The 27,960-nt window shown below is 25.0% G+C and overlaps 1 protein-coding gene across 4 annotated transcripts in view; it reads right to left on the bottom strand.

The window, feature by feature from the left end:
* LOC122858881 (agrin-like) overlaps positions 1–27,960 on the bottom strand; it is a 159,315-nt gene that overhangs the window by 66,329 nt on the left and 65,026 nt on the right. For all 4 annotated transcript variants that reach the window (XM_044162098.1, XM_044162094.1, XM_044162095.1 and 1 more), the window contains 2 exons: positions 21,434–21,469; positions 7,359–7,391 (listed from right to left, as the gene is read on the bottom strand). In XM_044162098.1, coding sequence (XP_044018033.1) covers positions 7,359–7,391; positions 21,434–21,469 — 69 coding nt within the window. The remainder of the gene's footprint in view (positions 1–7,358; positions 7,392–21,433; positions 21,470–27,960) is intronic.

Genomic DNA, 27,960 nt, shown 5'->3' with positions numbered 1-27,960 from the left:
TTTATGATAAAGTTTGTCCAATAAGGCACTTTATAGGACACAAAGTCAAACTATTTTAGATATATGCTAGATACGTGTGGTAAAATCCTCGAGTAATTTCACTGGATAATAACCGACGTTACGACCTTAGGCGACAGCTGTCGTTTTCTGTACACGAGAAATTTTTTCTTTTTTTTTTTACTTTTACTATCGGGAGTTGGTAGATAATATTGAACAATGGAGAAGAATTAAAAATAAAAAAAAAAAAAAATTGTTATTATCGTAAGGTTTTTCTTGAAAAAATTTTTTTTTTTCACATTTCTTATAGATTTTATAATAATTTTCATAAAATAAATTTATACAGACTTTTATTTAAAGTTTCGTATGATAAATAATTTTTTTTTTTTTACTTTTTTTTAAATTAAATTTTATTAAACTGAATAATTTAACCAGAATAAATTTTCTTGTTCAAGAAGCAATTAATTTTTATTAAGATAGTTGATTATCATTATTTTCAACTCGAGACATAATTTTTAATGGAAAATATTAAAATTTTATTTTTATATTTTTAAAATTTCGTCATTAATTATTTATATAATAAATATATAATTAGTAGATTGTTGTAATTAAATTGAAATCTATATTGAAGACATGACTAAAGTTTTTAGATTATTAAAAATTTAATATATATTTTATAAATAATTAATTGGATCTATAAAATGTGTCATAAAATTTATGACATTTAACTTTAACATGAATCCGATATTTAAGTTTTACTTTGGTAATTTTGAAATGTATAAATACATAGTGTAATGTTCAAGTTGACATGCTATATATGATATCAATGATAGCAATTGACATTGTATACCAATTTAATATTTTTTGGAATCAAATAACCGTTCCACTTGCTATTATTTTTCAATTATTTTTTGTTCAGAATATTCAATAATGAAAATAGAAAGAACTAAAAATATTCTTCTTCAATTCAAAATATGCCAATATAACAAAGACAATTTAATTATATTTTTTGAAATAAAAATAAATGTACCCGGCAAATCAATTATAATTTTGAAATATCCAATTTCCAATAATATAAATAATTACCATAATTATTATTTATTTATTAAGGTAAAAGAATATAATTAATTAAAATGATAATGTCAGTTTAAATGAAAGAGCTTTTATCAAAACTTTTTCATTATTTTTTTTTTTACCTCATTCAAAGTCATGATAAAAAAATAAACAAAATCAACTTTTACAAGCGTCAGCACTTGCAAGAATGCTACTATTATGCAGTTATGGTGAAAACTTGAAAATGCAATATCTTATATATAGTAAACATATTGCTCTGGGCGTTATTTATTTATATATATATTTTTTTTTATCCCAAGGTGGTTCACGTTGTAAAGTTTTTGAGTAACATCATCAAGAATTCTTCGGTACCAAACTTTCATGTGCCCTGTGCTTACTTGAAAAATTATTTGTGTCCTCCGGGTAAACTGACAGACTTTTACAAAATTTTCATAATAATTATTATATAATCACGAATGGAAAAAAAAAAAAAATTTAATTAATTTGCTGAAAATAACAGTGGTTTTTTTTCCTCTTTAAAAAATTTAAATTTAAAAATATTTAATATGTAGAATTTCAAATATTTATATAACAATTTTTTTTTATTTTTATAATTAAAAAAATTAGTCATTACGGTTTGGCAATTAGTTTTTTCCATTAAATACTGATAATACTTTTTCAAAAAAATAACTGCAGAATTTTTAATGAAATAATTAATATTAAAAAATAAAAAATTTCACATGTCATTATTATTATTTCAACGATTGCCAAATGGAAATATAATTGCTTTAAAATCTATCTGATTGAGTTATTCATTATCCTGAGTGATGGAAATTAAATTGATCGAAAATATATTATACAGAAAAAAAAAAATAGAATCAACGAATTTTATAATAATAAAAATATAAAATTAAAAAGTTTGCCTGATGATAGATTATTAAAAATTTAAAATCACCAAAATGAAAATACTATAAATATTTTTATTAATCAATAATATTTTTTAAAAAAATCTACCAACAGTACTAAACAAGATAAAATGCAAGAGGTCATACAGAATAGTCAATATTTTGCGGGAGGTTACTGAAAGTGTACTTTTATATATTCCAAAGTTAAGGAAAAAAAAAAATAAAATAAAAGACAAGAGAGTTACGTGCTGAACTACCAAGTACTTCTCGGTCTGCAACATACCAGACATGAGTGCCTAACCAACTTCAGTATTATATAGCATTTTTTTGAGTGTTCTTGGCTACATTAAAGTACCGTCGTTGCATCTTTTTGAAATGCAATCGGTGGTTGGTAAACCTCATATGCATGTAATCATTAAAATTTTACATGAATAAATATAAATAAATAAATTAATAATTTGACAAGACAAAACTAAAAAAATAGAATGACAAATGAATAAATAATTTGTCAAACTTTTTAACAAATACTTTAGAAATTTTAACTATTTATTTTTAATATTTAATTATCACATTTAAAAAAAAAAAAAAAATGCTTAATGATTTCATGTGAATGAAATAAATTTAATAGCCATTTTTAAATGAAATTTCATTTATTAATTGTAACACAATTAATTTGTATATATTGACAAGACATTGTTTCATGCAAATTACATTTAAAAGTTCAATGGATACATATAAATGTTGTACATTCATGTATTGTCGTCCAGTTTGCTCTTGGGATGGTTTTTGTTTGGGTGTTACTTTGGTTATATATCATATCCACGTACACACAAATATACTAAAACGTATATATCTTTAAATTATCTATAGTTGTACACAATACCAATACCTATTGCATTTACCAATAGATCTTTCGATATATATCAAAAAAAAAAAAAATAAAAAATAAAATGTATAGATACAGACGAATGGTGAATGTGAATTTGTGAAAACTACTTGAAATTCACTTGGTGGAATCCGAACATGGAATCGTGTGCCTGGGACAAAATTGAAAACTCGATTTTACCAGGACTTAGATTTCCAGAGATATATGAGGTAAGAAATCTAAATCTTTTAGATGAGAATTTTACTGACGTTAGCCATTTGTAAATTTACACGAAATTAAAATAATGAAAATACGTTTAAGTATATAAATAATTTAAAACTAAGATTAAGTGAAAATAATATTATTTTAAATTTTATTTATTGAATAAGAATATATGTGGATAATAAAAAAAATAATAAAATAAAGTGATAATCATGTGCCGAGGGAAGGTAAAATTTGTAAATTCCCAGAGCTTTATAAATTATAATGTTGATCACCTGTGGGAGGTGACACAATTTAGATATATGTATATTGTATATTCACCAGGCAAGATCATGATTTGTCTGAATAATGAATGCAAATTTACAAGAATATAAAAAAAATAAATAAAATGAAATTTATTCCAACAATTCAGTCGTATTTAAATGACAAAATATTAAAAAATATAAAATAACACAAACACCTGCTGTATGAAGCATTGATTATCAACATAGATATTTTAATATTTTAATATTTACGACACAATAATATTTCTATACAGTAGTAGTAAAAATAAAAAAAAAAACAAAAGATTTAAATAATAAAAAAAAAAAAATATATAAATTTACACTCTGATAATAATTTTAGTATTTACGTAATTTTAAACTTCTGTTTATTTCCCATGTTGCAAAAAAGAAAAAAAAAAAACATTTCAAAAGATTAAGATAAATTAAAATTTAAGTATGACAATATTTGTATTAAAAAAAAAATATTTAATAAAAGTGTAATAATAATAATTTTTTATTATTTGAAAAGAAAAAATTTATAACGATATAAATATTTGTCTGATGGTTTAGTGTCTATGCAACCCATCACTAGTTTTAAGCCATGGCTTTTTTTTTTTTTTTTTTCTTTTTTTGCTGTCAAAGAGCATGAGAGATGCCAGACAAACTCGTAAATTTTCTGGCATCGTCAACGAATGATTTCCATATAGATTTCATCGTCCCAAGCAAAAGTCGACTAGTCGTTGTCGTCGTTTGTCTGTTTTACGTGATTTATATACATTGCCTCTCACTTGGCATCTGTATAATACCCAAGCTATTCGTACCCAATTTCATAAAGATGATTACATTCTTGGTAAAATTGTTTTGACGTTATCATGACATGAGTCATGAGCTATGAGTATCAAATTTTATCAAATAATATATATATATCTATGTGTAAATAGTTATGTGTTTAGCTTAAATATAAAATGAAAGAAAAAAAAAAAAAAAAACTATTTTACGGTCTTTGAAGATTGACTTAATATCAAGATAGTTACAACTGACATAAACTCGATCACAAATTTCATCCAAGTTTGTTTAGTATATATATTATAAAGATATTTAAAAAAAAATCATTCGCAAACTTGACAAGCATGAGAAAGAGAAAATAGACTAATTCACGTTGACGAAATCTTCAAACATAATAATGCAAAAATTTATATCAATATGATTTAATAAATAATGAGTGTATACTGTAAATATTATATAAAAATATTTTTTACATATTTTGTTCAAGATGTTATTCATTTTATTGACTCATTAATTTTTTTTTTTTTTTGTTTGCAATGAATGCATGATCGTGAACTGAATATTATTCCAGTTTTATCCATTGATCATCAACCAAGTTGATATGGTTTTTACGAGTTTCAGCAAAACTTCAGCAATGAAATTCGCTTGTTAGCTACGTCTATTCATCATTTTCATTTTTTTTCCCGTTTCCTGATATAATCCATTCAATATCGAAATTTTATTATAGACAAGTATTCACTCGCAAGATTATCGATTATTGAATATAACATTACAATTATTATTTTTCATGGAATCGTTAGTTTTTGACATGGTTATTTTAGACTCTAGAATTTCATTCGTTTTAATTAGTGATTTTTTTTTTTTTTAAATAAATGATTTATTTAAGTTTTAATTGGAAAAAAATAATAATAAAATCATCAGATAAAGTTACAACGAGCAAAAAAAAAAATATTTTAATGATTTTGAATTTGAAAAATACGAAAATACACATAATTATCATCTGTCAATTCATTTATTCAATCAACAAATTATTTTATCAATTTCCAATAATCAATTGAAAAACTAAAATAAAAATTTCAACTATTATTTTTGTTAATTAATCAAATAAAAATATATAAATGTACAGAGTAAAATTAATTTATAAAAATACAATAAATTATTTTATTTCTTTTCAAGACGTAAATTTTTTTTTATTGAAGATTTTTAAAGATTCAAAACGCAGCAAGATGAAAAGAAGCCGTGCGACACAAGATGAAGCGTACATATAAATCGAGGGACTTACGTCAGTATAATGGACTATCGATTTTTGTAGGGTGTCTTGAAGAGGCAAGGAGTAAAAAAGAAAAAAAAAAATTGTCGAAGGGGTGACCTGTGCAACGTTGGCGTTGGCGTTTATTTACTGGAAAATTAACCGTGAGTCAATGCCGTATACCGTGGAGACACCGGATTAGAAAGAATTGTTTCCTTCAAGACGTTATTCGCAAGAAAACACCGTGATTCTTCTTCGTTTCGGGGGCTTTTTTTTTCCAGCCTTCTTATTATTGCCATTTTTTTTTTTCAAGTTGATTAAACAACTATAGGTTAATCTATACTCCAATCAGATTCTTTATTTATATTTTTGATAAACATTATTTATTTGATTTGTAATAATTTTTTATTGATGATTGCAATCAATCAGTTGCGACTACGATTATTTGCTCTAAAAAGACAAATTATTTATTTAAATATTGGGTAAATTTTCTAGAGATACTTGGCATAAATTTATATTTTTTTTATCTTTAAAATTTCATCTACTTTTTGGATTTACCAGTGTCATTGTTAGACAAGCCATTACAACTTAATTCTCGTTGATAAATCAAATTAAATCACAGCAAATTAAAGGTTATTCACGAGAATACATTGGGTCACAGACTTGATTACCTTAAATTCTCTTGGTAGAAAATTTTATACAATATAAATGTATAAAGTAACTCCATTAGTTAAAATATATAAACACTGTGTTGTTGTTGATACAAATTAATTAACATTGATGATACCGTTTTATAAGAATTAAGGTTTTATACATTTTTTTTTATTACATAGTACACTATAGTTAGAAATTCCAACAACCACAAATCCCTTTTTCCCCACAAATAAAAAAAAAAAAGGAAACTTGAAAAAATAAAATAGAAAAAATATGGAACAAAATAAAAAATAAAAACAATTAAATTATAAAAATAAAAACAATAATCGGAAAAAAAAAAGAAAATATCATTTTGCAATGTAAATTGAAGAAAAAGTACTTTCATTATAAATAATTTAAATGCATTGCTTTTTAAATAATAAAAGAACAAAAGTATAATAATAAAACAAAAAAAAAAAAATAATAATATTACGCACTCGCAAATGTTATACTCTTTTGTGTGTGCTTCATTTAACTTTTATTTAATTTCTTTTTTTTTTAATCCTCGACATTAACTACGGAAAACTGGGTGCGGAAATGAAAATGAGATAGAAAGATTGAAAAAAAAAAACCTCGTAAAATAAAATTGAAAAAAAAAAAAAAAGGGTAAAGAATACTGTGCACTGGGCAGTTTGAGCCATTTAGATTTTTCTGCCACTAATTATAATGTCAACGGTAGTAGCATTACGAATAATTTCATCTTCTCTCTTTGTCTGACATTAACTCCATAAAAAGAATTTTTTAAAAATGAAAAAAAACATTCTGGACACGAAGGTATAACCAGCTCTAACATTTCAATGAATAAATTCGTCTCATGAGTCGTAATCTTTTAGCCGGAAATTCTTTGGCTGACCTAACGCGGGTTTTCATCCCTGAGTCATAGAAATTTTTTTGTTTTTTTTCAACATCTCACTCTAGTGGCTTATTATTTTCTCGTTTTTTTTTTTTTTTTCTTTTACACGACTGTTGCCACCAATACTTTCTTATACTTTGTTACATTTCATGAATGACATTGGTTGGTGGTGGCGCAGACATGCCACTGGGAGTACAAGAGTCGACTCTAATCAGTTGAATTGCCTGCAATTCCCTTCTCATACTAAAACTCCACACATTTCTCTACATTGGAGACTTTCTTTGTTCATTCTATTTTCATTTTTTCTATTTTTTTATTTATACTTTTTTTTCCCTTATATCAATGGTTTATTTATTATTATTTTTTTTTTGTTTTGTATCATATTTCTTTTTGGGTACAATGACTCGAAAAGTATTAAGTATGCATTTGGTTAAAAGTAGAAAGAAAAAACTTGTTAGATATACAAACTCACCCGAGTTATTACTTGCAAAAAATCGATCCTTATCTGAAACAAAAAAATTTGAAAAAAAATAAAGCAAATGTTATTGTACTAACAAATAATGTTATTGTATGCAAAATTTATATATATATTTAGAATATTAATAATAATAATTTTAATGTGTTTTTATTAAAGTTTTATAAACAGATAATAGAGCGTTATTTAACTTATGATAAATACGTGCATTTTATAGTTAATGAACTTGTTTTGAAAACTCAAAATCACATTAACATAACAGAATAATATTTTACTGAAAAGTATAACAAATATTCTGCGAGTTTTTAGTGTTTACTAAGAGTATTAAAAATTTAGTTAATTATTTGTTATTTGTTAATATTAATTATTTTTTAAAGGATTATATTTTAACAAGCATGTAATGCAAAAGTCGATCAACAAATTTAAATTATTCAAATAATTTAAATAAAAAATGAACAAATATTACAAGTGATGTTTAAATTTAAAATGAAATGAAAGAAATATAAAGTTTTAAATTTTGATGAATATAAGAAAATAAATTAGAACCAAGTATTGGTAAAACTACAAGAAAAAGTAACAAACATAGAGCGTCCAGTATCGACGTTTACGACTTTGCTTTTTTTTTTAACAATTTTTTTTCCGTCTCAGTCGTCTGCAATGCGTATCGATACGTTGAAGGACCAAAAAACCAGTTAAACTTTATTTCAAAGTTTTTTTTATTTCATTTGATTCTTTTTTTTTTTCTTCTTTCGTTCAACTATATTTCTGAGTATCATGGTTTGTTGTATACTTGAGTAGTTTTTATTTACGCATGGAAATAAATTTTACATATAGAAATTAAATATTAAAAAAAGTAATCATAAAATACTTAAATAAAGTTGAGAATAATAAAAAAATAAAAATTCTTTATCGTAAGTTAACCAGAGAAAAAGAGAGAGAGGAAGAGAGCAAGTGGTGCAATACATAATAAGAAGATTAAGACAATTGAAAAAAGTAATATGAATAAGTCAAGACTTTTTTTTTTTTTTTCTCTATAAAATAACAAAGCTTCTTGAGACAAGTAACTCATGAAAAACCAAGAATTCTAAACATCAAAGTTCTTTTCTTTATTATTTTTTTCACTATATTTAATTGAAAATTTTTTTAATTTATATAAAATTATTATTCAGACTTTCGTTTATGTATTTACATAATTTTTTTTTCATTTTAATGCAAATAAATTGATGAAATATTGATATTCTTTTCATGAAATAAAGTTTATTTTATTAAAAAATAAAAAAATAAATAAATGAATTATTTATTGATTGACCAAATAATATATTTATTTGAGAAATCAATAAGTGAAATATTGAAAGTAACTTGTAAATAGAAAAGAAAAAAAAAAGTAAATAAAACATTGATTTTACATTTTCAATTTCTTTTGTTTTTTAATAGTATATGTCGTGATTTCTTTGATTCTGCCACTCAAACGTTTCAATTTGATTACATTGACTCAGGCCTCTTGGGAGTTTTCGTATAAGGAGGACCCTTGACGACATCTTCACCAAAAGGATTGGGATGTCACTCGTTTCTATCAAGTTGGGTTTTGCAACTCAATCGTAATCTTGTTTGGCATCCGGATGGATTTCTCTTGGATTACTGAGATTTTTTTTTCTCCTTTTTTCTTGATTACTTCACTCATTCATATTTTATTCAATTTTTTTGTGTTTATTTAATTTTTATATTCAAAGAATAATTATGATTTGAAAAATATTCAACAAACGTATGTTTATTTTTGCGAAAAATAATGAAAAATATTTTGAACATTATTTTTTCTTTTTCAACAATTTAATTTTCATGGCGAAATAAAAATTGAAGCATGAAACATGCGATTTGTAAATTCAGTGAGAAATTTTTATTGTTAAAAAAATGATGATAAAATAGAAAAAACATTGTCAAGATTTATATCTATATACATATAGTGTGGAGAAGGTTAAGATATAATTTTAAGAACAAATATTTTTCTCATGAAAAGAAAGGTAGACTCATTCTTTTTGCCGGTCCATATACCAGAGAATTTTCAAGAGTAAAAGCATTGGAGACATTGCTATTTTTTACCGTAAAAAAAAGCCAAAAAAATATTAAAAAAAAAAAAAAAATAAACGACGCATTCAACAATGTTGTGGTAACGTTAAAGAAAAATTCTCATATACGAATGATAAAAAAAGGTTAAAAAAAATAATAATAAATAAAAAATAAAAGTGCGAATTATTATCTAACCCCGAGCTTTATGCCACAGAGAGAAAGAGACTGGTATTTTTTTGATTAACCACAAAGAATCGACGTGACAAGAAATTGAAATAGCCTGTTCACAATTTTTCTTTTACATTAGTCACTCAAGCAAGAAACAAAAAAATAATAATAAAAAAATTACTCTCTAAATCAATGAAATAAAATTGATATTGGTACAAAATAAAATTCAAATTAATTAAATTAAAGTGAATATCGAAATTTATATTCAAAAATATAATTAACCTAATTTATAAAAATATAAAATAAATAATTCATCTTAAATTTAAAAAATTACCATGTCCCAAAAAAAAAAAATCAAATATTAAAGTCAATATATGACTAAGTTTCATTTGCATATATCAAGTAGCGGTTCATTCCACTTTGGCAACGGCTGCCACCAGCAAATTGGATGTGACAAAAAAAAATAAAAAAATAATAGGTCATAGAAGCAATTTAGTAGATAGCTAAGAAAAATAAAAAAGACGACACTAAGACCAAAAAAATAAAAAATAAAGAAAGTACGTTTCAATATGTCAAACGATTAAGTTACGATTCTCTCAATTTTTTCTTTATCATATTTTCCACGATAAAAAATATATACAATATATATGTATATACGAAATTCCCCGAGAAAGAAATATATATTAAAGATAAAAAAATAAAAATAAAAAAAAATTTTCTAGAGGTTAAAGGTGTATGACGACGACATGGTGAATAAAAGGTGGCAATTCGATGTATTGCATGTCGAAATAAGAATTGTACGTTTCTCTCAACGTCACATAAAAGCGTGTGAGTGACTCGATAAACTTACATACCTCCTGGGATTCACCACGGATCGTTGATACGTGTACAAAAAAAAAAAAATGTGAAAACGAAGTGAGCGAAATAAATTTATGAACGTTATATGCATCGATAAAAGTAGTAAAACATTTGAAAAAAATAAAAAAGCAGATATATGCTATATTGAATTTACAGATTCTCAGCAATATTGCTTGAAGTGATATTTATTCAATATCACTTCAATTTGTACTATTTATTTTTTTCTTTTCAAATTTTAAATTTGACTTTTATTCTCTTGGATATTTTAAAGTTATTTTTTTAAATTCTTACAAGACTTCTTTAAATATATTTTCAATATTTCTTGAATGTTTGACAATAACATATCAACAAAAAATAATGAACTCGGAAAATTTCAATTCAAACAAAATAAAATTCATGATAATATCATGACGTTGACATTTGTTGACGTTGAAAATAATTTTGATATGATCTTTGTGTTGTAAATGTCTGTAAGCTCATAATCACGTGTTGCCCTGGGCATTTTAGAAAACGCTTTATTATATTTAGCAAGTACAAACAGTAGTTTCACTCAATTTCAGAATAACGTCAACATAAAATATAAATAACCATGATAATAAATAAAATGATATAATATTTTTGTTGATGTAACTTTTTGATAGTTTGTCTTGAAATAATTATTGCAATTAAATTGTACTTTTATATATTTTTTTTTTTGTTAAGTATACTTTCATAATAATCGCATCAGATAAATAGATACAAATATTGATTGAACAATAAATTCAAATTTCAATTGTTTACTCATTTCTCCGGCCATTTGCAAATTGAACTTTTTGTTTCTTTTATTTTTCCATTCATTTATATTCATAATAAAACATGCCCGGAGAGAATAAAATAAATTGAAATATCGGATGAGACATATAAATCAATCGTTATACAAAATATTTCACAATAATGTTGAGGATTAAAAATAGCATTGTCACTGTTATTTAATTTTTATTTTTATATCCTGATGATGATAAAGAAAATCCGGTTGAATGGCATTCAACTGACACATGAAAGCTGTAAAATCAATCATACTATCGACATAACTTGTCGAAATAATTTTATTTCTAATAATTAAAAGTTTAAAAATAAAAATAAAAAATAGTGTGGAAAATTTTACTCGATTAAAATGAAAAAACAGCTCAAATTATTTACTTATTTGATAATTATACGGTTGGTTATTTTGTCATTATAAGTTTTTTTTATTATACATTTAAAAATTAATTATTTTGTTAATTAATTTTCATATGCATCATGGATATACGTAGATGTTGTATCTCATTATGGCCATTAATGAAATATCATTGTAAATTAAATTATAATTGTATCTTGATAAACAATTAATAAAAGAAAAATAATAATTTATTATTTTTTTTGTGCAATATTAAAGTCAGCGAGGTTAAATCAATTTTATTCCATTACAAAAGACTTTGAAAATTAATACTTTCATTAACATTACACGACTGCAATGCTGATGAAATTGAGACAAATAATAGTGAAGCAAGTTTACTCAACGTCCTGTCGGAAAATTAATTACGAGAGTCCCACTGGGTTACACGAACAATTCTTTTACCCCCTGTTCTATTCAGTACCAAAAATAAAAAAGAAAAAAAAAATTGAGTCAGTTGTTTTAATTAAAAATGGCTGGTAGAATAAGAGAAGATAATTATAGAAAATGTCAAATATTACCAAGGTAATATTTACAGACATATAATATTTCTCTGTCGTTGAATTCTCGTATATATATTTTACATATTTTTTTTTTTACAGTAGACATCATTAAACTGATATGTCGACAAGTTGTTGACACATATCAATCGAAAAATTTATCATATTAAATAATTTTTGACAAATATTTTCAATACAAAAAAAAAAAATAGTAAATAAAATAAAAAATTAATGAGCAAAGATCGATAATTTGAATAAGTTGTTTAAAGTTAAAAAATAATTATACAGAATGCCATTGAAAAAGTACGTTGTATATGTTCGTCTAGAATTAAAGTTTGGCTTTGTTTTTAACAACCCTCCAGCAACACACAAACGTCCTTAAAACTTCATTTCAAAATATACATATATGTTTTATACACTTCTGTCTGATACTTTTTTTATTTTTTTTTTTACGCCCCTTTCCCTTTCAATCCTTGTTTTCTACCCTCTTGCCACCACCACCCTTAAACCTGCAATGTTTTCCTTCTACTATTAATAGAAAAAGTTTCTTTTTATCTTTTAAACGCTTCGTAACACTACTAATTTTTCGCTACAACTCCATCTACATTTCCTGCAGGCTTTTTCATGAAACTAGGTATTCAAGTGAAAACACGAAAAAAACAAAAAAAAATAAAGCAAGTTTCACGTAAAAAAAAAAAAAAAGAAAAACAACTAATAACAAGTAGTTACAATAATTAAAAAAAAAATAATATATCACAACAAAAAAAAAGATAATATATTATTTTAACTTTTTTAAATAATTTTAAAATAAAGATTGCATTTAAATTTTTATGAATGATAACTACAACTTCTTAATTATAAATGTATATAATTTTTTTTATCACTAATTAAAACTATTTCAAAAAAAAATAGTTGAAATAAATTTAAATTTATTCTAATATTAATAATTAAAAATTATTCATTGAATCAATTGTCAATTATTAGTTATAGATCAAATAAAAATGCTATTATTATTATGGTTTCATTATTAGATAAAAAAATCAGTTGATAAAAGTTAAATATAAATTAAATTTATTATGATAATAAAATAGCACTTTGGCAACTTGTTTAATATAGATATATATAAAGTTGGCTATATCTGTTGTTGAAACTCTCGTATTTATTGACATAGTCCAGACTGAATCGTAAAAAGTTATACTGCATTTGAGATTGAATAAAATAATCAACGAGCCATTAGCAAATGAAAAATCTCTGTCGAAATAATTTTATACAAATATATATATTCGTATACAAAAAAACACATGCCATATGTTACAAAATGAATAGAAACTTTTCAAAATAACATTTAATTATATAATTAAAAATATAAAATTATTATTGAAAAATTTCAACTGACCATTAATTAACTCAAGTGTAATTGAAAATAAAAATATTTATATTCTCTGTAATTTAATTTTTATAGTTCAAGTTGAAAAATTGTTATTAAATAACAGTTGTACATACATAAATAAAATTTATATATAATATTAATATATATATGTAGAGTGACGTTTAACTATCATTACAGGGTATGATAATTTAAGTGCACAATGAACCGAGACAACTCCGAGTGTTGCGTGTACATATCAGAGCTTACTTTATTAACATATACATGTAAGTCTTTGTTAGAGAACATTATAAAGTATAATACAAGATGTACTTAAATTATTCTCTGGCTCTGAATTAAATACATGAATTTTTATATAATAAATTTACCATTTTGTTATAAAAAGAATAATAAAAAATTTATTATTTTTTAAATATAATATAAATTGTTTATTCTAATGATAAATAAATTTAAAATTTATTTAATCTAATAAACATATTGAAATTTAATGTAGTTAAGAAAATCCTCACTGGTATATTTTTTTTTTTGTTTCTTTTTAATTTGTTTAATGGACAATAGTTGTGAAAAAATTTCCCAGATAAATTGAGCAATTGCAAAGAAAAATCATCGCAAAATTTAGCACGATGAAAAATAAGGGTAAGCTAAGTGACGCAACTGCTTCTATATACATAAAAAGCTCTAAGCATTTCTGGATAATAAAAAAGAAAAAAAAAAAAGCAAACGGAAAAACCATAGAGATGAATTTCGGGAAACTAGAAGTACTGTAGAGAAAAGTGCCAGACGCGGAAGTTTAAAAAAAAATAAATTATTATATATAAAAAAAAAAAAAGATTAACCTTTTGTCGAGGGAGCCTCTCTGGCGTTCCTTTGTCCGAATTGAGCACTCTCTCGCGACACACTGTTTTTGTTCATATTTCCAGTGCGAGATGATACTACTACTATACCATGCAATGCGCATTTTTTCTTTGTCACCCTCTTTAGACAGTTTTTTTATATTTTTATTTCAACTCCAACATCCAGACTCGCACGCCAGAAAGTTAAATCCTACTTTTAACTCCCTAAAACCATCGTATTCTTTTCTCAGTTACCTCGTCAGCATGATTACTTTTATATCACCTCAAATATGTTTTTTTTTTTTTTTTTTTCAGCCAATCCTTTGCACTTAAAATTTTACATTAACTTTTATTCATTTATTATTATTTTTTATTTTTCCACAGTTTTACGTGAGTGCTGGTTAATGTTGAGAGTACATATTTAGTTGGTAGATATAAGAATTTCCATCTCTGAGATTTACCTGATACTTTGCTACGTTTTTTTTTTTTTTTTAACATTATTGTTAGATATATTATACATACTGAATAATTTAAAATAAAATATTACCTGCTTAATTATTAATATTTACAGAAATTCATATTTTGTTTTTAAAAAACCCGAGCTTATAATATTCATGAATATTTCTAAACAACAATTTCATGAAATTATGAATTTATTATTCAAACAAAATCGGAATATTATTATTCTAAAATTTGGGAAATAATAATCCATCTCGAAATAATAATAAATAAATAAAATATTTATAACAAGTTATAAGTTTTTATATATGGATATTTTTTTAACAGTAAAAGTGCACGTAGTTTACACTTGAACACATAAATGTTGTCCCAAGATTCACGATGACTTAAAAAGAAAATACGATTTTTACTGTGACGACACATTTTTAAAGCCAATGTTTTTTTATTATTATTTTTATTTTACTTTTTTTTACCCAACACTCATTTACTTTTTATTTCGTTTTTTGTCTATCTATATATTTGTGGTTTTTTTTATTTTTTTCTATTTATATATTTAGAATTATTGTGATATTTTTTCTAGATTTGTTTTGGTAGTCACAGTGAAGATGTCTTGCACTGAAGTATAATTTGCCGTTAAGTAAGTTACGAGTTTAATGGTATGAGTGGTATAGAAGTATATAGTAAACAATGACCATTTTGTGTTTACTTGAACACTGTGTCTGACCTCAGGTATTTCTCTACTACTTAGAGAGTTTGATACGTTCCATTTAGAACGGACCCAAGTGCCAGAGTTACCACTTGTCTTGGTATTCGCAAGGGAATTTTGTACTTTGTGCTCGAGTGCCTTCGAGTCAAATTATCCCTTGAGATAAATGAAGAAATAAGGTGATGATGTAACAAAATTTTCCCAACAATAAATGAACAATACAATAATCAAATTTATTGTTCCACTGAACATTGAGACACCCATTTTACAAACAACTCATAAACGAAATTTAAAAATATTTCTACAATACACATTCTACAATGCCCCAAATTTGCAATGTATATAAATTCATAATATAAATAAAAAAAATAACAATAAATTTTACATTATTAAAATAATAATAATATGATTCAAATAAAATTTATAGAAAATTGATTGACAGATGTGCTTATTTGCCAATTTGAAATTAATTTTTAAATGAATTATGAACAAACACATAAACAAATTGATAATAGCACAATATCGTTGAATGACTCATTTCTCTGTTGTTCAGTAAATAATAAATGTATAGAGATTTTAGTATTGAGTTCTAATCAAGTGTGTAGACAATGAATGTTCAAGTGGGGACTAGCTTGAAATTGGGATATAAATTCAACCAACATGATTTTCATTGGATAACGATCATCCACGTAAATGCAATTGGCCACTGGGGAATATTGCCATTCGAGAAATACATAATATGAAACAAGTAAAGTTTGAAAATACGCTATACTATTAAATATTTACCACGATGTTAATATAAACTCATAATTCATCAAGCATATTTTTTAAAATGAAATTTTTCTATTTTTCCTTTCATCAAGATTAATGTGTAAATAATTATTTATTTACATTTTTTGAAAGAAATAAATTACAAAATAGTTTCAATATATTTTTCCAGTATACAAGCTAATATTTCTTTTTTTTTTTAAATTTAAAAACGGAAATCGAATGGTCAGTGTATAAAAAATAAACGAAACAAATTTTTATGTTTTTTTTTTTTCAACATTAAAGTACTTGAGTATGCACACATAAACTCTGTAAAAATTCAAACGTTTTACTCACTTTTATATCAATAATATTATATATTTTTGTAAAATAAAGAAATAAAAAATTTATACGACACATGCAACGAGTCTATTCATGAGATTTTTTTCAATTTTATATATTTTTTTTTATTTTTACGATTGTACACAAACCAAAAGTTTTCTCTTGAATATTATCCGAGGTTAAACTCAATTTTTTCCATTTCATTTTTTTTTTTTCTATTATCTTTATTTTGTATAGAATAAAAATGAAAAAAATAAAAAACAAAAAATACCGCACGATGAAACTGTAGTTATGGATCAGTTGAGGTAATATATTTTTCCAACAAAAAAGCTGTTTGTATTTTCGTCTATTTTTATATAATATATAGGTTTTTTTTTTGAAGCAAAAAGATCAGTTGAAAACTAGGAGACAAGTATGTAAAAAGTTGGCAAAATAGTGAAAGATAAAGTGAGACAGATTTATATATGTATTTAAATACATATATAACTAAAGGCAATGCGCAGCCCCCCAGGTTGAAACTCGAGAGGATAACTCTGCACGTGATACACGCGACTAGAGTTCGTAAATCTCTGGGAGCCAGTATTCACACATCCCGAGGGAACCATGTCTCAGTCACACTATTCTAGCTTCGAGAGTTAAAGCGTTACTCCTATCGCAAATTTTGAATTTCTCTCTGTGCCAATGAGACTCTAATAAATATACAAGAAAAAAAATTGGACTTATGACTTATCAGTACGCATAAATTTGATAATTTAAAATTTTTTAATTTGTTTAGCTATTTGCAATTACTCTTGAAATTTCTACAGTCTAAATTATCTGAATTTTAAATTTATAAAAATTTAGTTTTCTTCGTTTGATGTCGTATGTATAAGAGTTGAATAAACAGGGATGTTTTTAAGAACACATTCTGTCTTGATTTTTTTTAGCTTTTTTTTTGGATACAACAACGTCGATGCAATACAAGTACAATACAAACGTTGACGTGTTCACAATAAGGGTGCAGAGAAGAAATTGCTTCCCGAGCAAGGAAGCCAAAGCCTGAGGCGAATTTTCAAACACAAATACTTTTCACATATTTACAATATATAGGTATATATATAAACTCACATATGAATTCCTTTCTTTAGGACGTCTTTCTACTTTTTTTCCTATCTCAGTTTGTCTCCAACTTTCTCGGTTCATCTTCCACTTTTTAAAATACATTTCATTCTTTTTTTTTTGCTTTATTTATTTATTTATTTTTGTATTTCATAACTCTTTTTGGATTCTATATCCTACGTTTTTTTTTTTTTTTTTTTTTTGGTTTCTCGTTTTACACATTCTGGTCATTTTTATGTTTTCAAATATATATAAAATTAAAAAAAAGGATATATTTCAGTATTTGAAAAAATAGAAATTTTCTAACAATTTTGTGCTAGCTTAATATTAAGTTAACACAACTTCTTTAATAATTAATTTATTTCAATAAACTTTCAACCAAAATTATGTGCTTTTTATGTGTTTTCATTCTACGTTTGAGTTAATTTTTTTTTTGAATTACTTTTTATTTAAATAATTTTTTTTTTCAAAAAATGTGCTAAAAAAAATAATTTACATAAAAAGTAATTTAAAAAAAAAATTAATTTAAACGTCAAATGAAAACACATAAAAAGCACATAATTTTGGCCAAGAGTTTATCAGAAAAAGTTAATTATTAAAGAAGTTGTGTTAACTTAATATTAAGCTGGCACAACATTGTTAGAAAAAAAAATTATTTCAATAAAAAGTAATTGGAAAAAAAAATTAATTCAAACGTCAAATGAAAACACATAAAAAGCACATAATTTTGGCCAAGAGTTCATCAGAAAAAGTTAATTATTAAAGAAGTTGTGTTAATTTAATATTAAGCTAGCACAACATTGCATAGAAAATAAGATACAATAAGACGAGACAAATAACAAGCGAGATCTCACGAGACTCAAAACGCACAATAATATCAAAGTCATGGTAGTTCTCTCACTATATCTGTAAAATTAAAGTTCTGCTGATTATATTGTTAGACTGTTGCCATATGTTAAATCGTAAGGTTTAAACTTTATTACAAATTCTATTGAGTACAATGATACAACGAGTTAAAATAAATACAATAAGAATTTAATTAAAACTAATAAAGTACTCATACGTTTCAAGAATTTATTTTATATCATATATTACATGTAATACGTGTATCGATTCAAGTATTTTATACTCATAACCACGATGTCTTTCTTGTTAAATAAATATTTATTATTTTTTTTTTTCGTTCGAAAGAGTTGAGAGCGATAGAGAAAGTAAGATATGTAGCAACAAATAAAAGTCAAAAGATTTGTGTAACTCCTGAGGCAATACTTGCATAGAAACTCTAACATTTATGGTGTTGGACAAATTTTCACTGGGTTGCAAACGAATAATCTCAACGAAGCGTGTTCCGATAATTGTCGAAACTTTGTACACTCGAGAGGTAACTTTTTTTTTTTTTCATTTTTTTTTATCGTAATTTATTGGTTGACTCTGTCGCTTTGCTACCCGATATTCGTTTCTAGCCAATACATATACGGTCTAGCTTTTACTCGTTCTCTCTTTTTTTCTCATGTCTACATGACTCTTTTTCTCTCAGCGTTCACTGATCTAGACAAAACACACGACCACCCTGTACCACGTCGTAGAATATTTTTGCTTTTATTTTTTAACCCTTCTTTTATTTTTTTTCTTAATCGTTTTTGACATTTTTTTATTCGTTTTTTTATTCTCATTCAATACATACAAGTTTGTAGACACACTTTCGATACATTCAGCATGAACACTTGTTTTCAAACGTGTTTGTAATGGGGTCAGTCAACCTTGGCACATCGTTTTCCGGAAAACTTACAAAAAAAAAAAACAATAAAAAATTTCCGATCGATTTCATTGAGCTAAAACCTCAAAAATTATTTATTACCAACTTTAACGATATTTCAAATTTATGTAAAGTTCAAAATGAAAGAAAATTTGTTAAACTAAATTGCACAAGTTGGAAAAAATATAAAAAAAAAAATTTTTAAATTATAGCAAGAAGCAAATTTAAAAAGTTGTATTGAACATATTGATAAATATATTTGAATAAATATATTTTTCCAATTCAAAATTAAATATTTGTCAAAATTTGTCTCGACAAAAAAAAAAAAAAAAGCAAGCAGAACCAGGCAAAACATTATAAATGGTGTTGAGCAAAAATAATATACAATGGATCTCGATGTTGGCTTTTTAGTTAATGACCAAACCAATAGATTTGGTACAGAAGGGATGTGATAAAAAAATATATATGTGAATAAATAGAAAGCCATGAAAAACATGCAATTTGACTCTTCATTTCAATTCCGGTTGACGTGCGATAATTTCAAATGGATGTCATATCAAATAAACAGCCAGAAGCTATATGCTGTCCTACCGTTTATAAATATATACATAAAAATATTATAAAAAATAAAAAAGAAAAAAATAAATAATCGTATTAATTTAACAAGCTTTGTTATCAATTTTATCATCATCAATAACACAGCGATCAAGTAACATGACAACATTAAAATATATACGATATATATTTTTGTTTTTATGTAATAAAATTCAAATCGTTTTTTAAATGTTTAAATTAACCATTATAAATATTGATGAATAAATAATTAATTCGAGGTATTTAAAATAGATATAATAAAATAATTAAATTGATAAAATTAAAATATTAAAATATTTTTTAAATTCAATAAAAAATATCTTTAAAAAATATATATCAAGTATATTTTTTTTTTTATGTTTTAAATATGATTAATGATAATTATTTTAAAACGTAGATTAAAAAATCAAATATATGATTTTTATTTAAATTTACATTTGAAAAATGGCCTTTATTCTTTGTAATAAAAAATAATAATAAAATATTGTAGTTCATATGCTTTATACGAATCAAGAATGTAAATTTATAGCTAAGAGAATAAATTTAAAATCGGAAACTTGCAAGTTGCATTGGCGAATGCAATGTAACGAGAACTGGTCATAAAACATGACTATGAAATATGACATAAACCAATCCCCCATACTTTTCTCATTTCAATTCGTTCTTTTCCTTGTTTACTTGGTTGCACTATTTATAGTTTTCATTGTCTTTATAATTACCGTTTTTTTTTTTTATTTTTTTTTTTCAATTTCATTAAAATGTCTATCAAGCAGTATTTTTAAATTTGATATCATCCTCCAAAGGTCAAGAGTATTTACTAATTATTTTACTGGAAAATTGTATATAAATTAAAGCTTGAACTATTTATTTTATTTTATTTTTTTTAAAAAAAAGATGATTAAATTGTTGTGTCAGACAAATGAAAAAAAATATAAAAATATTTCAAGTATAATATTCTGTGATGTATTTTTTTGCGCGCAAACATTTTTTTTTTTTTCTTTTTTTTTTCGTATGCAATTACACATAGTAGGTATAAATCGCGTGGTAAAATATATAAACTGTACAATTCACGTCAGTTGGACACAAGCTCACAAATAAAACACGCGACTCGCGCATACTGTAACACCAAGGAAAATTATACTCAAAGTGCTTTATCACTGGTGAAACACAACGTCTCTGTGATAAGTTTCTTGTGCACTTGACACGCGCAAAAACATTTGTGAATAAATCAACAAATTTTGTCATCGATCAACCAACACAATTATGAATTTTAAAGTGTAATTCTTTCATTTTTTTCTTTTCATGATGACAAACTAAAAAATAAAAACATCAAATAGCATTTTTTTATTAAATAAAAAAAACACTTACCCTCTGGTACTGGATGCCGTGGTTTATACGGCATATCTGAAACAAATAAATCATTTTTATGTAAAATAATTGTATTGTTGATATTTATATAATAAAAATAATTATCAACATGATGAAAAATGTCAACAAGACTTTTATCGAGTATCAGAAAACCAGGTTGATCGGATATTTTTTTTGTGTGTTAATAATAAATAAAAATTGCTTATGCACAAAGTAAACTTGATATTATTTTTTAATACGCCAAAGAAAAAAAATAAAACGAGTTCAGTGTGTCATGAAAAGTAAATTTGTATTCAAATTTGTCAATATACCACAGATTTTGAATAAAAAAAAAATCAAGTTGAAAAAAAAATTGAGGGGAAAGAGAAAATCCAAAGTGGCAAGGTACATGAGAAAAGCAGGAAGCCGTTTAAGCCACTTGGTGCAAATCAACGATATGTATGCAGCTTTGGTTGACTATAGAAACAACCTACATGACGATATCGTACCAAAAGCATCAATAGCATTTTGGCATTGGCATAAGCTTCAGATTGACATGTATATCTGACATGTGTTGCCACCACAAGTCTAACCAGTGTGTGACAATCTTTGGAGCAACATCAACCACGTCCAGCAAAGACTAATCTCTTTGTGTACATAACTTCAATCTCAATGTCAACACAAACGCTTTTTATTTTTATTTTTATACTTCAAAGGTGACTACTATAATATCACCATACTATTATCTTGAAAATTAATGCAATCTGATGCACTTGACAAGGCATTTTTTTTTTAAATTATATTATGTTGAAATCAATGATGAAAATTTGAGTATTAATTATGCTGAAACATGGGATTATAATAAAAAATAATTACTTGATAATATATATTTTTGGTTGTTTATGATAATAAGTAAATTAGATTGAAATTTTATCACACATATTGTGATTTTGTTTTTTTTTTTACCTGGATAATCAAGTAGATGCAATCATATTGTAATTAACAGATGCTTTTATTTTTTATTAATTGTTATTTGTTGATTAGCTTGATAAATCATTGTCGAGTGTCACACTGATGTTGGTATATTCACTCACTTGACATTTATTTATTAACCGAAAAATTCAAAAAGAAAAATAAAAAAAAAAAAACGTCAACACAACGAGAACGCGGGACAAGGTCAACCTAACTCACCAAAAAATAAGCACCGAAATTGCTCCAAAATTTGTTTATTATAAATAATAAAATAAAAACAATTTACCGAATTACTTTTTTTGTAATTTATCATGATAATTTAGTCACTATAAAATATTGCGAAATATATTTGATATTTTTGACCAGCCTAAGCGATAAAAAATAGAGGCCAACATTGCTCGAAAATTATATTTTATAAAAAAACACAATAACACTGATTTTTTATTAGTTTAAAATGTTAATTAAACACTGTTAAATATAACGACACTTGATTAGATTTTTATTTAGCCCGATGATCAATTTATTTTGTTGGATTAATTTAGACAATCAACTTTTTTCGAGCCGGCAAATTCAACAGAGCCAAACAGAGATAGCAGGGGGCAAAGCCACCGAGTGAGAGAAAAAAAAATTGCACTTAAGATGGCGCCCAGAAAAAAAAAAAAAAAAAAACTACGCAGTTTTCAAGTTACGGATTTTGTAAATAATAAAACAATTTTTTTGTAAATATAAAATTGTAAAAAATAATAATAATATTCTTTTAAAAACTTAGATCTAAAGAATAAAATCTTTCATAAAAAAAAATTAATCACTGATTTGACTAATTTTGATGCAAAAAAAAAAAAAAAAATTGGCGCTTTTGTCATGTGGCGTGATGATAAATTAAAATAATAATAATTCACAAAATGTCACTTGTCAGAATGTCAGCTGATGTCAATATTGTTGAAATGATAATAAACAAACCAAAACAAAAAAATATATTTTCCACAATTAAGTATAAATATCAAGAGCAATTTCAAGGGTAATTATTAATAATTTTAAATGGTGAGTTTTATTATTAATATAATTTATATGATGAAAATACAATTACTCAATGTAACTGCTTGTTACTGCTGGTGCTAGTGGTGATATTGCCATTTGGTCGTTGATCCCACTTTGCAATGTCTTATCGTTATAACTTATAATTTGTAGTACCTTAGATTAAATAATTATTTAATCACAATTAATTGCATTTCAGTGAATAATGAAAATTGTGGATTATGATGAAAATATGCTGACGTTAAATCCAAGGTAATTTATGAAAATAATTTATAAAAATATATATATTTTTTAATGAAAAATCAACAATATATTTTTTACTTAAACTAGAACAAGTTGAGTATGTAATGACGTTTAAATTAATTGATAATTAATGACATTGTCTATTTGATTAATAATAACTGACATGCATATTTAACAGACTCAGATATGATGATGATGATAGTTCCTCTTCGTGATGAGTGAACGCACGACGTGATGAAATGATATTACAACGTTAATTGATTTATCGAAATCAATATTTTGTCCAAGTTAAAAGGTCACGACATTTTGACATTATACCATGTAACACGAAACTAATTGTTTGTTCAAGTCAGATTGTCAAGTAGTGAGGGTAAAGACCAACCAATGTATCGACTACCTAAAAAATAACCATAATGACGGGTAGAAAATCATTCAATTGATTTCTTTTTTTTTTTTTTTGATATATATATTTATTTATAGAGAAAAGAAAAAAGAAAAAGGAAAAAGTTATCAAAGAGGGTTGGTAAAATAAAGAAAAAATACTATGTGAAGAGAAAAATGGGAAAACTTTTTGATCGTGGACTTATAGTACAGTCTCATTGCTGGCTGCTATTATTATATATATATTTACTTTTATTTTTATATTTTTTTTCTTTGACTTTCTTTTGTTCCAGTCGACTTTAGTGTACCATAAACCTACACAAACACAATCGAATAGTTATCATCAGTTTAATCTTGATCGCGTGGCTTTTACAAACTCGGTTAGGGTGATTTTCCTGTGCGTGTTTGGTTTTCTAAATAAGCACATATATTACATTTTATTTCTTTGGTTGTTTCATGGGGGTTGAATATATACATGCCAAGTTAAAAGCTTAAATTTTAGTTATGTAATGAAACCGTAACAGTGTATTAAAAAACTATCCCTAAAAAACAAAAAATTATAAAAAGTTTTTTTTTATAGAATTATATATAGACTTTGTTTTTCTTTTTTTAATCTGATTAGTAGATTTTTAATGAAATAAAGTGTAAAAAAAAAAATTGTAAACAGAATTGAAAAGATTTTCGATTATTTGAAATTAATTATACTTTGATTTTGTAAAATTAAAAGTAGTACATTGTTTTATACACATTTGCTTCGTGATTCTTATCAATTCATCAAGTTTTCAGTATTATATCTGATTATTAATTTGAATGGTTTGTATATACACTTGACTCGCAACGGAAATCATGCAATTTATTAAACCAAGTTTTTTTTTTTTTTTTTAATTTAATTAATTAATTGATAAAAAAAAAAAATTTAATTCCCGATTAAAAATTGTACATTCATTATCTGATTTTCTACTCTACATAACGTCAATGTTCAATATTGAGGTTTTAATTTTAAACATACTATAATGCATTAACAATTAAATTTTAAAAAAATTAAAATAATATGAAAATAGAAAAAATAGTTGAGGCAATTACTAACTCAAGGGGAAAAAAAATTTCAACAATTTTTTGTCGTTGACATTATGTGTGTCGGTGTAATTGTTTTTTTTTTTTTTTTCCATAATTATAATTATTTTTATGAAGAGTTTTTCCTGGAGAAACGATAAAATGTAACTCCCCTGTGTTTAGAAAAAAATAACAGGAGACATAAATTTCATAAATAAGCATAAAAAAAATTGTCCAAGGCAGTATCGATTGCCTGGGAAAATTCACAGTTGGCAAAAGATAGGTCAGGATTTTCTACTGTTGGCATGGATTCTATGAAAACACATACTCTGCTTGATCTTGATAAATAGAAAAAAAAATTCATATACATATATCAGCTGTAATTATACAAATGTTAAATCAACAAAATAAACCCTGCAATGAAAATTAAAATATTAAATATTATATTAATATTTCAAATTTAATAATATTTATAAATAATTTAAAATTATTATAAAATAATTCAACTAATATAAATATAAATATATTAACATAAATTTTATAAATAAAATATTTCAAAATACTTGACGATAAAGGGAGAAAAAAAGCCAACAATTTCTTAAAGATTATTTTTACCGGGAAAAATGAAAATACTAACATTACATCTCAAGATGATTTCAACCACATTCCAGCATTATAAAAACTGCAATTTCAATTCTTATGCATACTGGGTGTAACATCAGTGCATTGCTTCTGTATGCATGCCCTCATTTTTTTTTTTCTATTTTTTTTTCTCAAGTCAACCTTATTCATGGCAGACATAAGTAGCAAAATTTGGCGCAGCCGTACGTGACCAAAGCAACCCACCGAGTTTGTGTAAAATATATATATATACATTATGCAACTATATTTTATCTGTGTATGTTTGAAAGTAGTTGTTGTGTAGTGGATTTTCTACGACCCCTGAAACGACGTCGTGGCCGACGGGTTGGAAAATATACAGACGCCCTTCTCACTACCATTAGACTCTGTAGAAAATTAGGAACTTGAAAAAGAAAAAAAAAAAAATAATAATAAAAATAGTAGGGGATGTTACTTTTGTACACTTACGTGTGGCTTTTGGCTTAAAATTCAAGAAAATTTAGTATGTAAGGCACGTGTTTGTATCTGCTTTTATGAGTATTTTTAGTGATTCTCCATTTCATTCTCATTTTCACGAGCAAATGCAACATTTGGATAGTGATAGTCACATGGCTAAAATTTTAAAAAAATTACGATACTATCTTTTTCTATTTTATTTGTAACAATGTCAGTTTTTATTCTTTACTTTTTTTTAGTGAGCATATGCATGTAATGTCTTTTTACACACACACAAATACGTTGGAGCGTGATTGTTTGTTGATATATGTATATATAGAAAACAGATGCAACTTTTCAGTATGGTATATGGTGTAGAAAAAAAGTTAAAAGAGGTAGCTTGGATTAAGGATAGCAGGGATCATATTAAGGACTGAATCTTTATATATATATAGCCTATATTCATCGTCGCCATTCTAGAAATCGAACGACCTCGTAACCTGGCGTGTTCGCCTTAGTTTTTCGAAATAAATTGCACTCTTGGACGTGGCTTCCAGGCCTTCTATGTATATATACTTTCATCTTTCTTTCTTATGCTTCAAGATTTATACTGTCTTCTCTTTTCTACCTTGAGGATAATACTAATCTAAACCCAGCCCCTTTATCATCTACATCAACATCCTCAGCATACTGGCTCATAGATACGAAGCATTTTAGACTCGTAAAAGTCCCTCATTGAAGTCACAAAATATAAAATTTAACAGGCTCTACATAGCATTTTCAATTTTAACTTGAAATAATAATCATAAATTGCTATTTTTTTTTTTTTTAAGGCATATTTATAAAAAAAAGTTTGGGAATATATAACAAAATTTTATGTAAAATATATAAATACCATCCTTAAAAAATTTTGTATCATTAATATAAGTGATAAAAGTGAAAAAGTAAGAGATATATTAGTGAATTTGTAAATTAAAATAAATACATCTGCAACATGGTGAAAATAAAAAAGTTAATAGTTGAAAGGTGTTTTTGAGATGAGATGTTTCAAGAAGTCTACCTGAAAATTGGATCCTTAGTTAACGGTTTAATTGCAAAATGGGAATGGGAAATAGGCAAACAGGGTTAGGATACTTTTAACACCTTCCATTTCAAGTGTATCTATATATATAGCTTGTTTTTCATTTATGCCTATCCTTAAACATTTGCCAGTAACAGTAATTCTGTACACTGCGTTATGCTTAAACTACCAGTCGTTGAAGTTGCAACAAAGTAACAGACATACACATCCTTTTGGCCTTTAACTCACTAAATTTCTATCTTTCTCTTAAAGTATTCAACTGCTTACTTTTGGGTGTATATGTATATTTTGCTTAGGTTGAAATTTGTAACTGAAACGTTAAATGTTTGCAAAATTGTAAGGGTGGAGTGTATCTTGTAACTAAACTTGCTTATCTCTAAATTTTGAAACAAAAATATTCAACTTTAAAAATTAAATAATCATAACATATTAGTATATTAATACATACAAAGAAAAATTATATCATATCATTTTATATAAATTAAAATTAATTGGTGGAAAAATAATATCAAAAAATATAAAATTAAAATAAAATTGTGGCAAATGTATAGTAAAATTAAATAATAAAAAAAAATAAAATATATAAAATTAATTAAAACATGAAATAAAATATTTCTTTTTTTTTGTACATAAAAAAACCACATACTCATCTACTAACTTTTGTAAATTGAGTCAATTTGACTGACCAAAGGATTATAATTAATGTGTGTAATATACCTTTGTGATA

Source organism: Aphidius gifuensis, linkage group LG6, assembly GCF_014905175.1.
Source record: "Aphidius gifuensis isolate YNYX2018 linkage group LG6, ASM1490517v1, whole genome shotgun sequence".
Lineage (NCBI taxonomy): Eukaryota > Metazoa > Arthropoda > Insecta > Hymenoptera > Braconidae > Aphidius > Aphidius gifuensis.
Note: the sequence above shows the minus strand (reverse complement) of the source record. Positions and strands in the feature narration are given on the sequence as shown.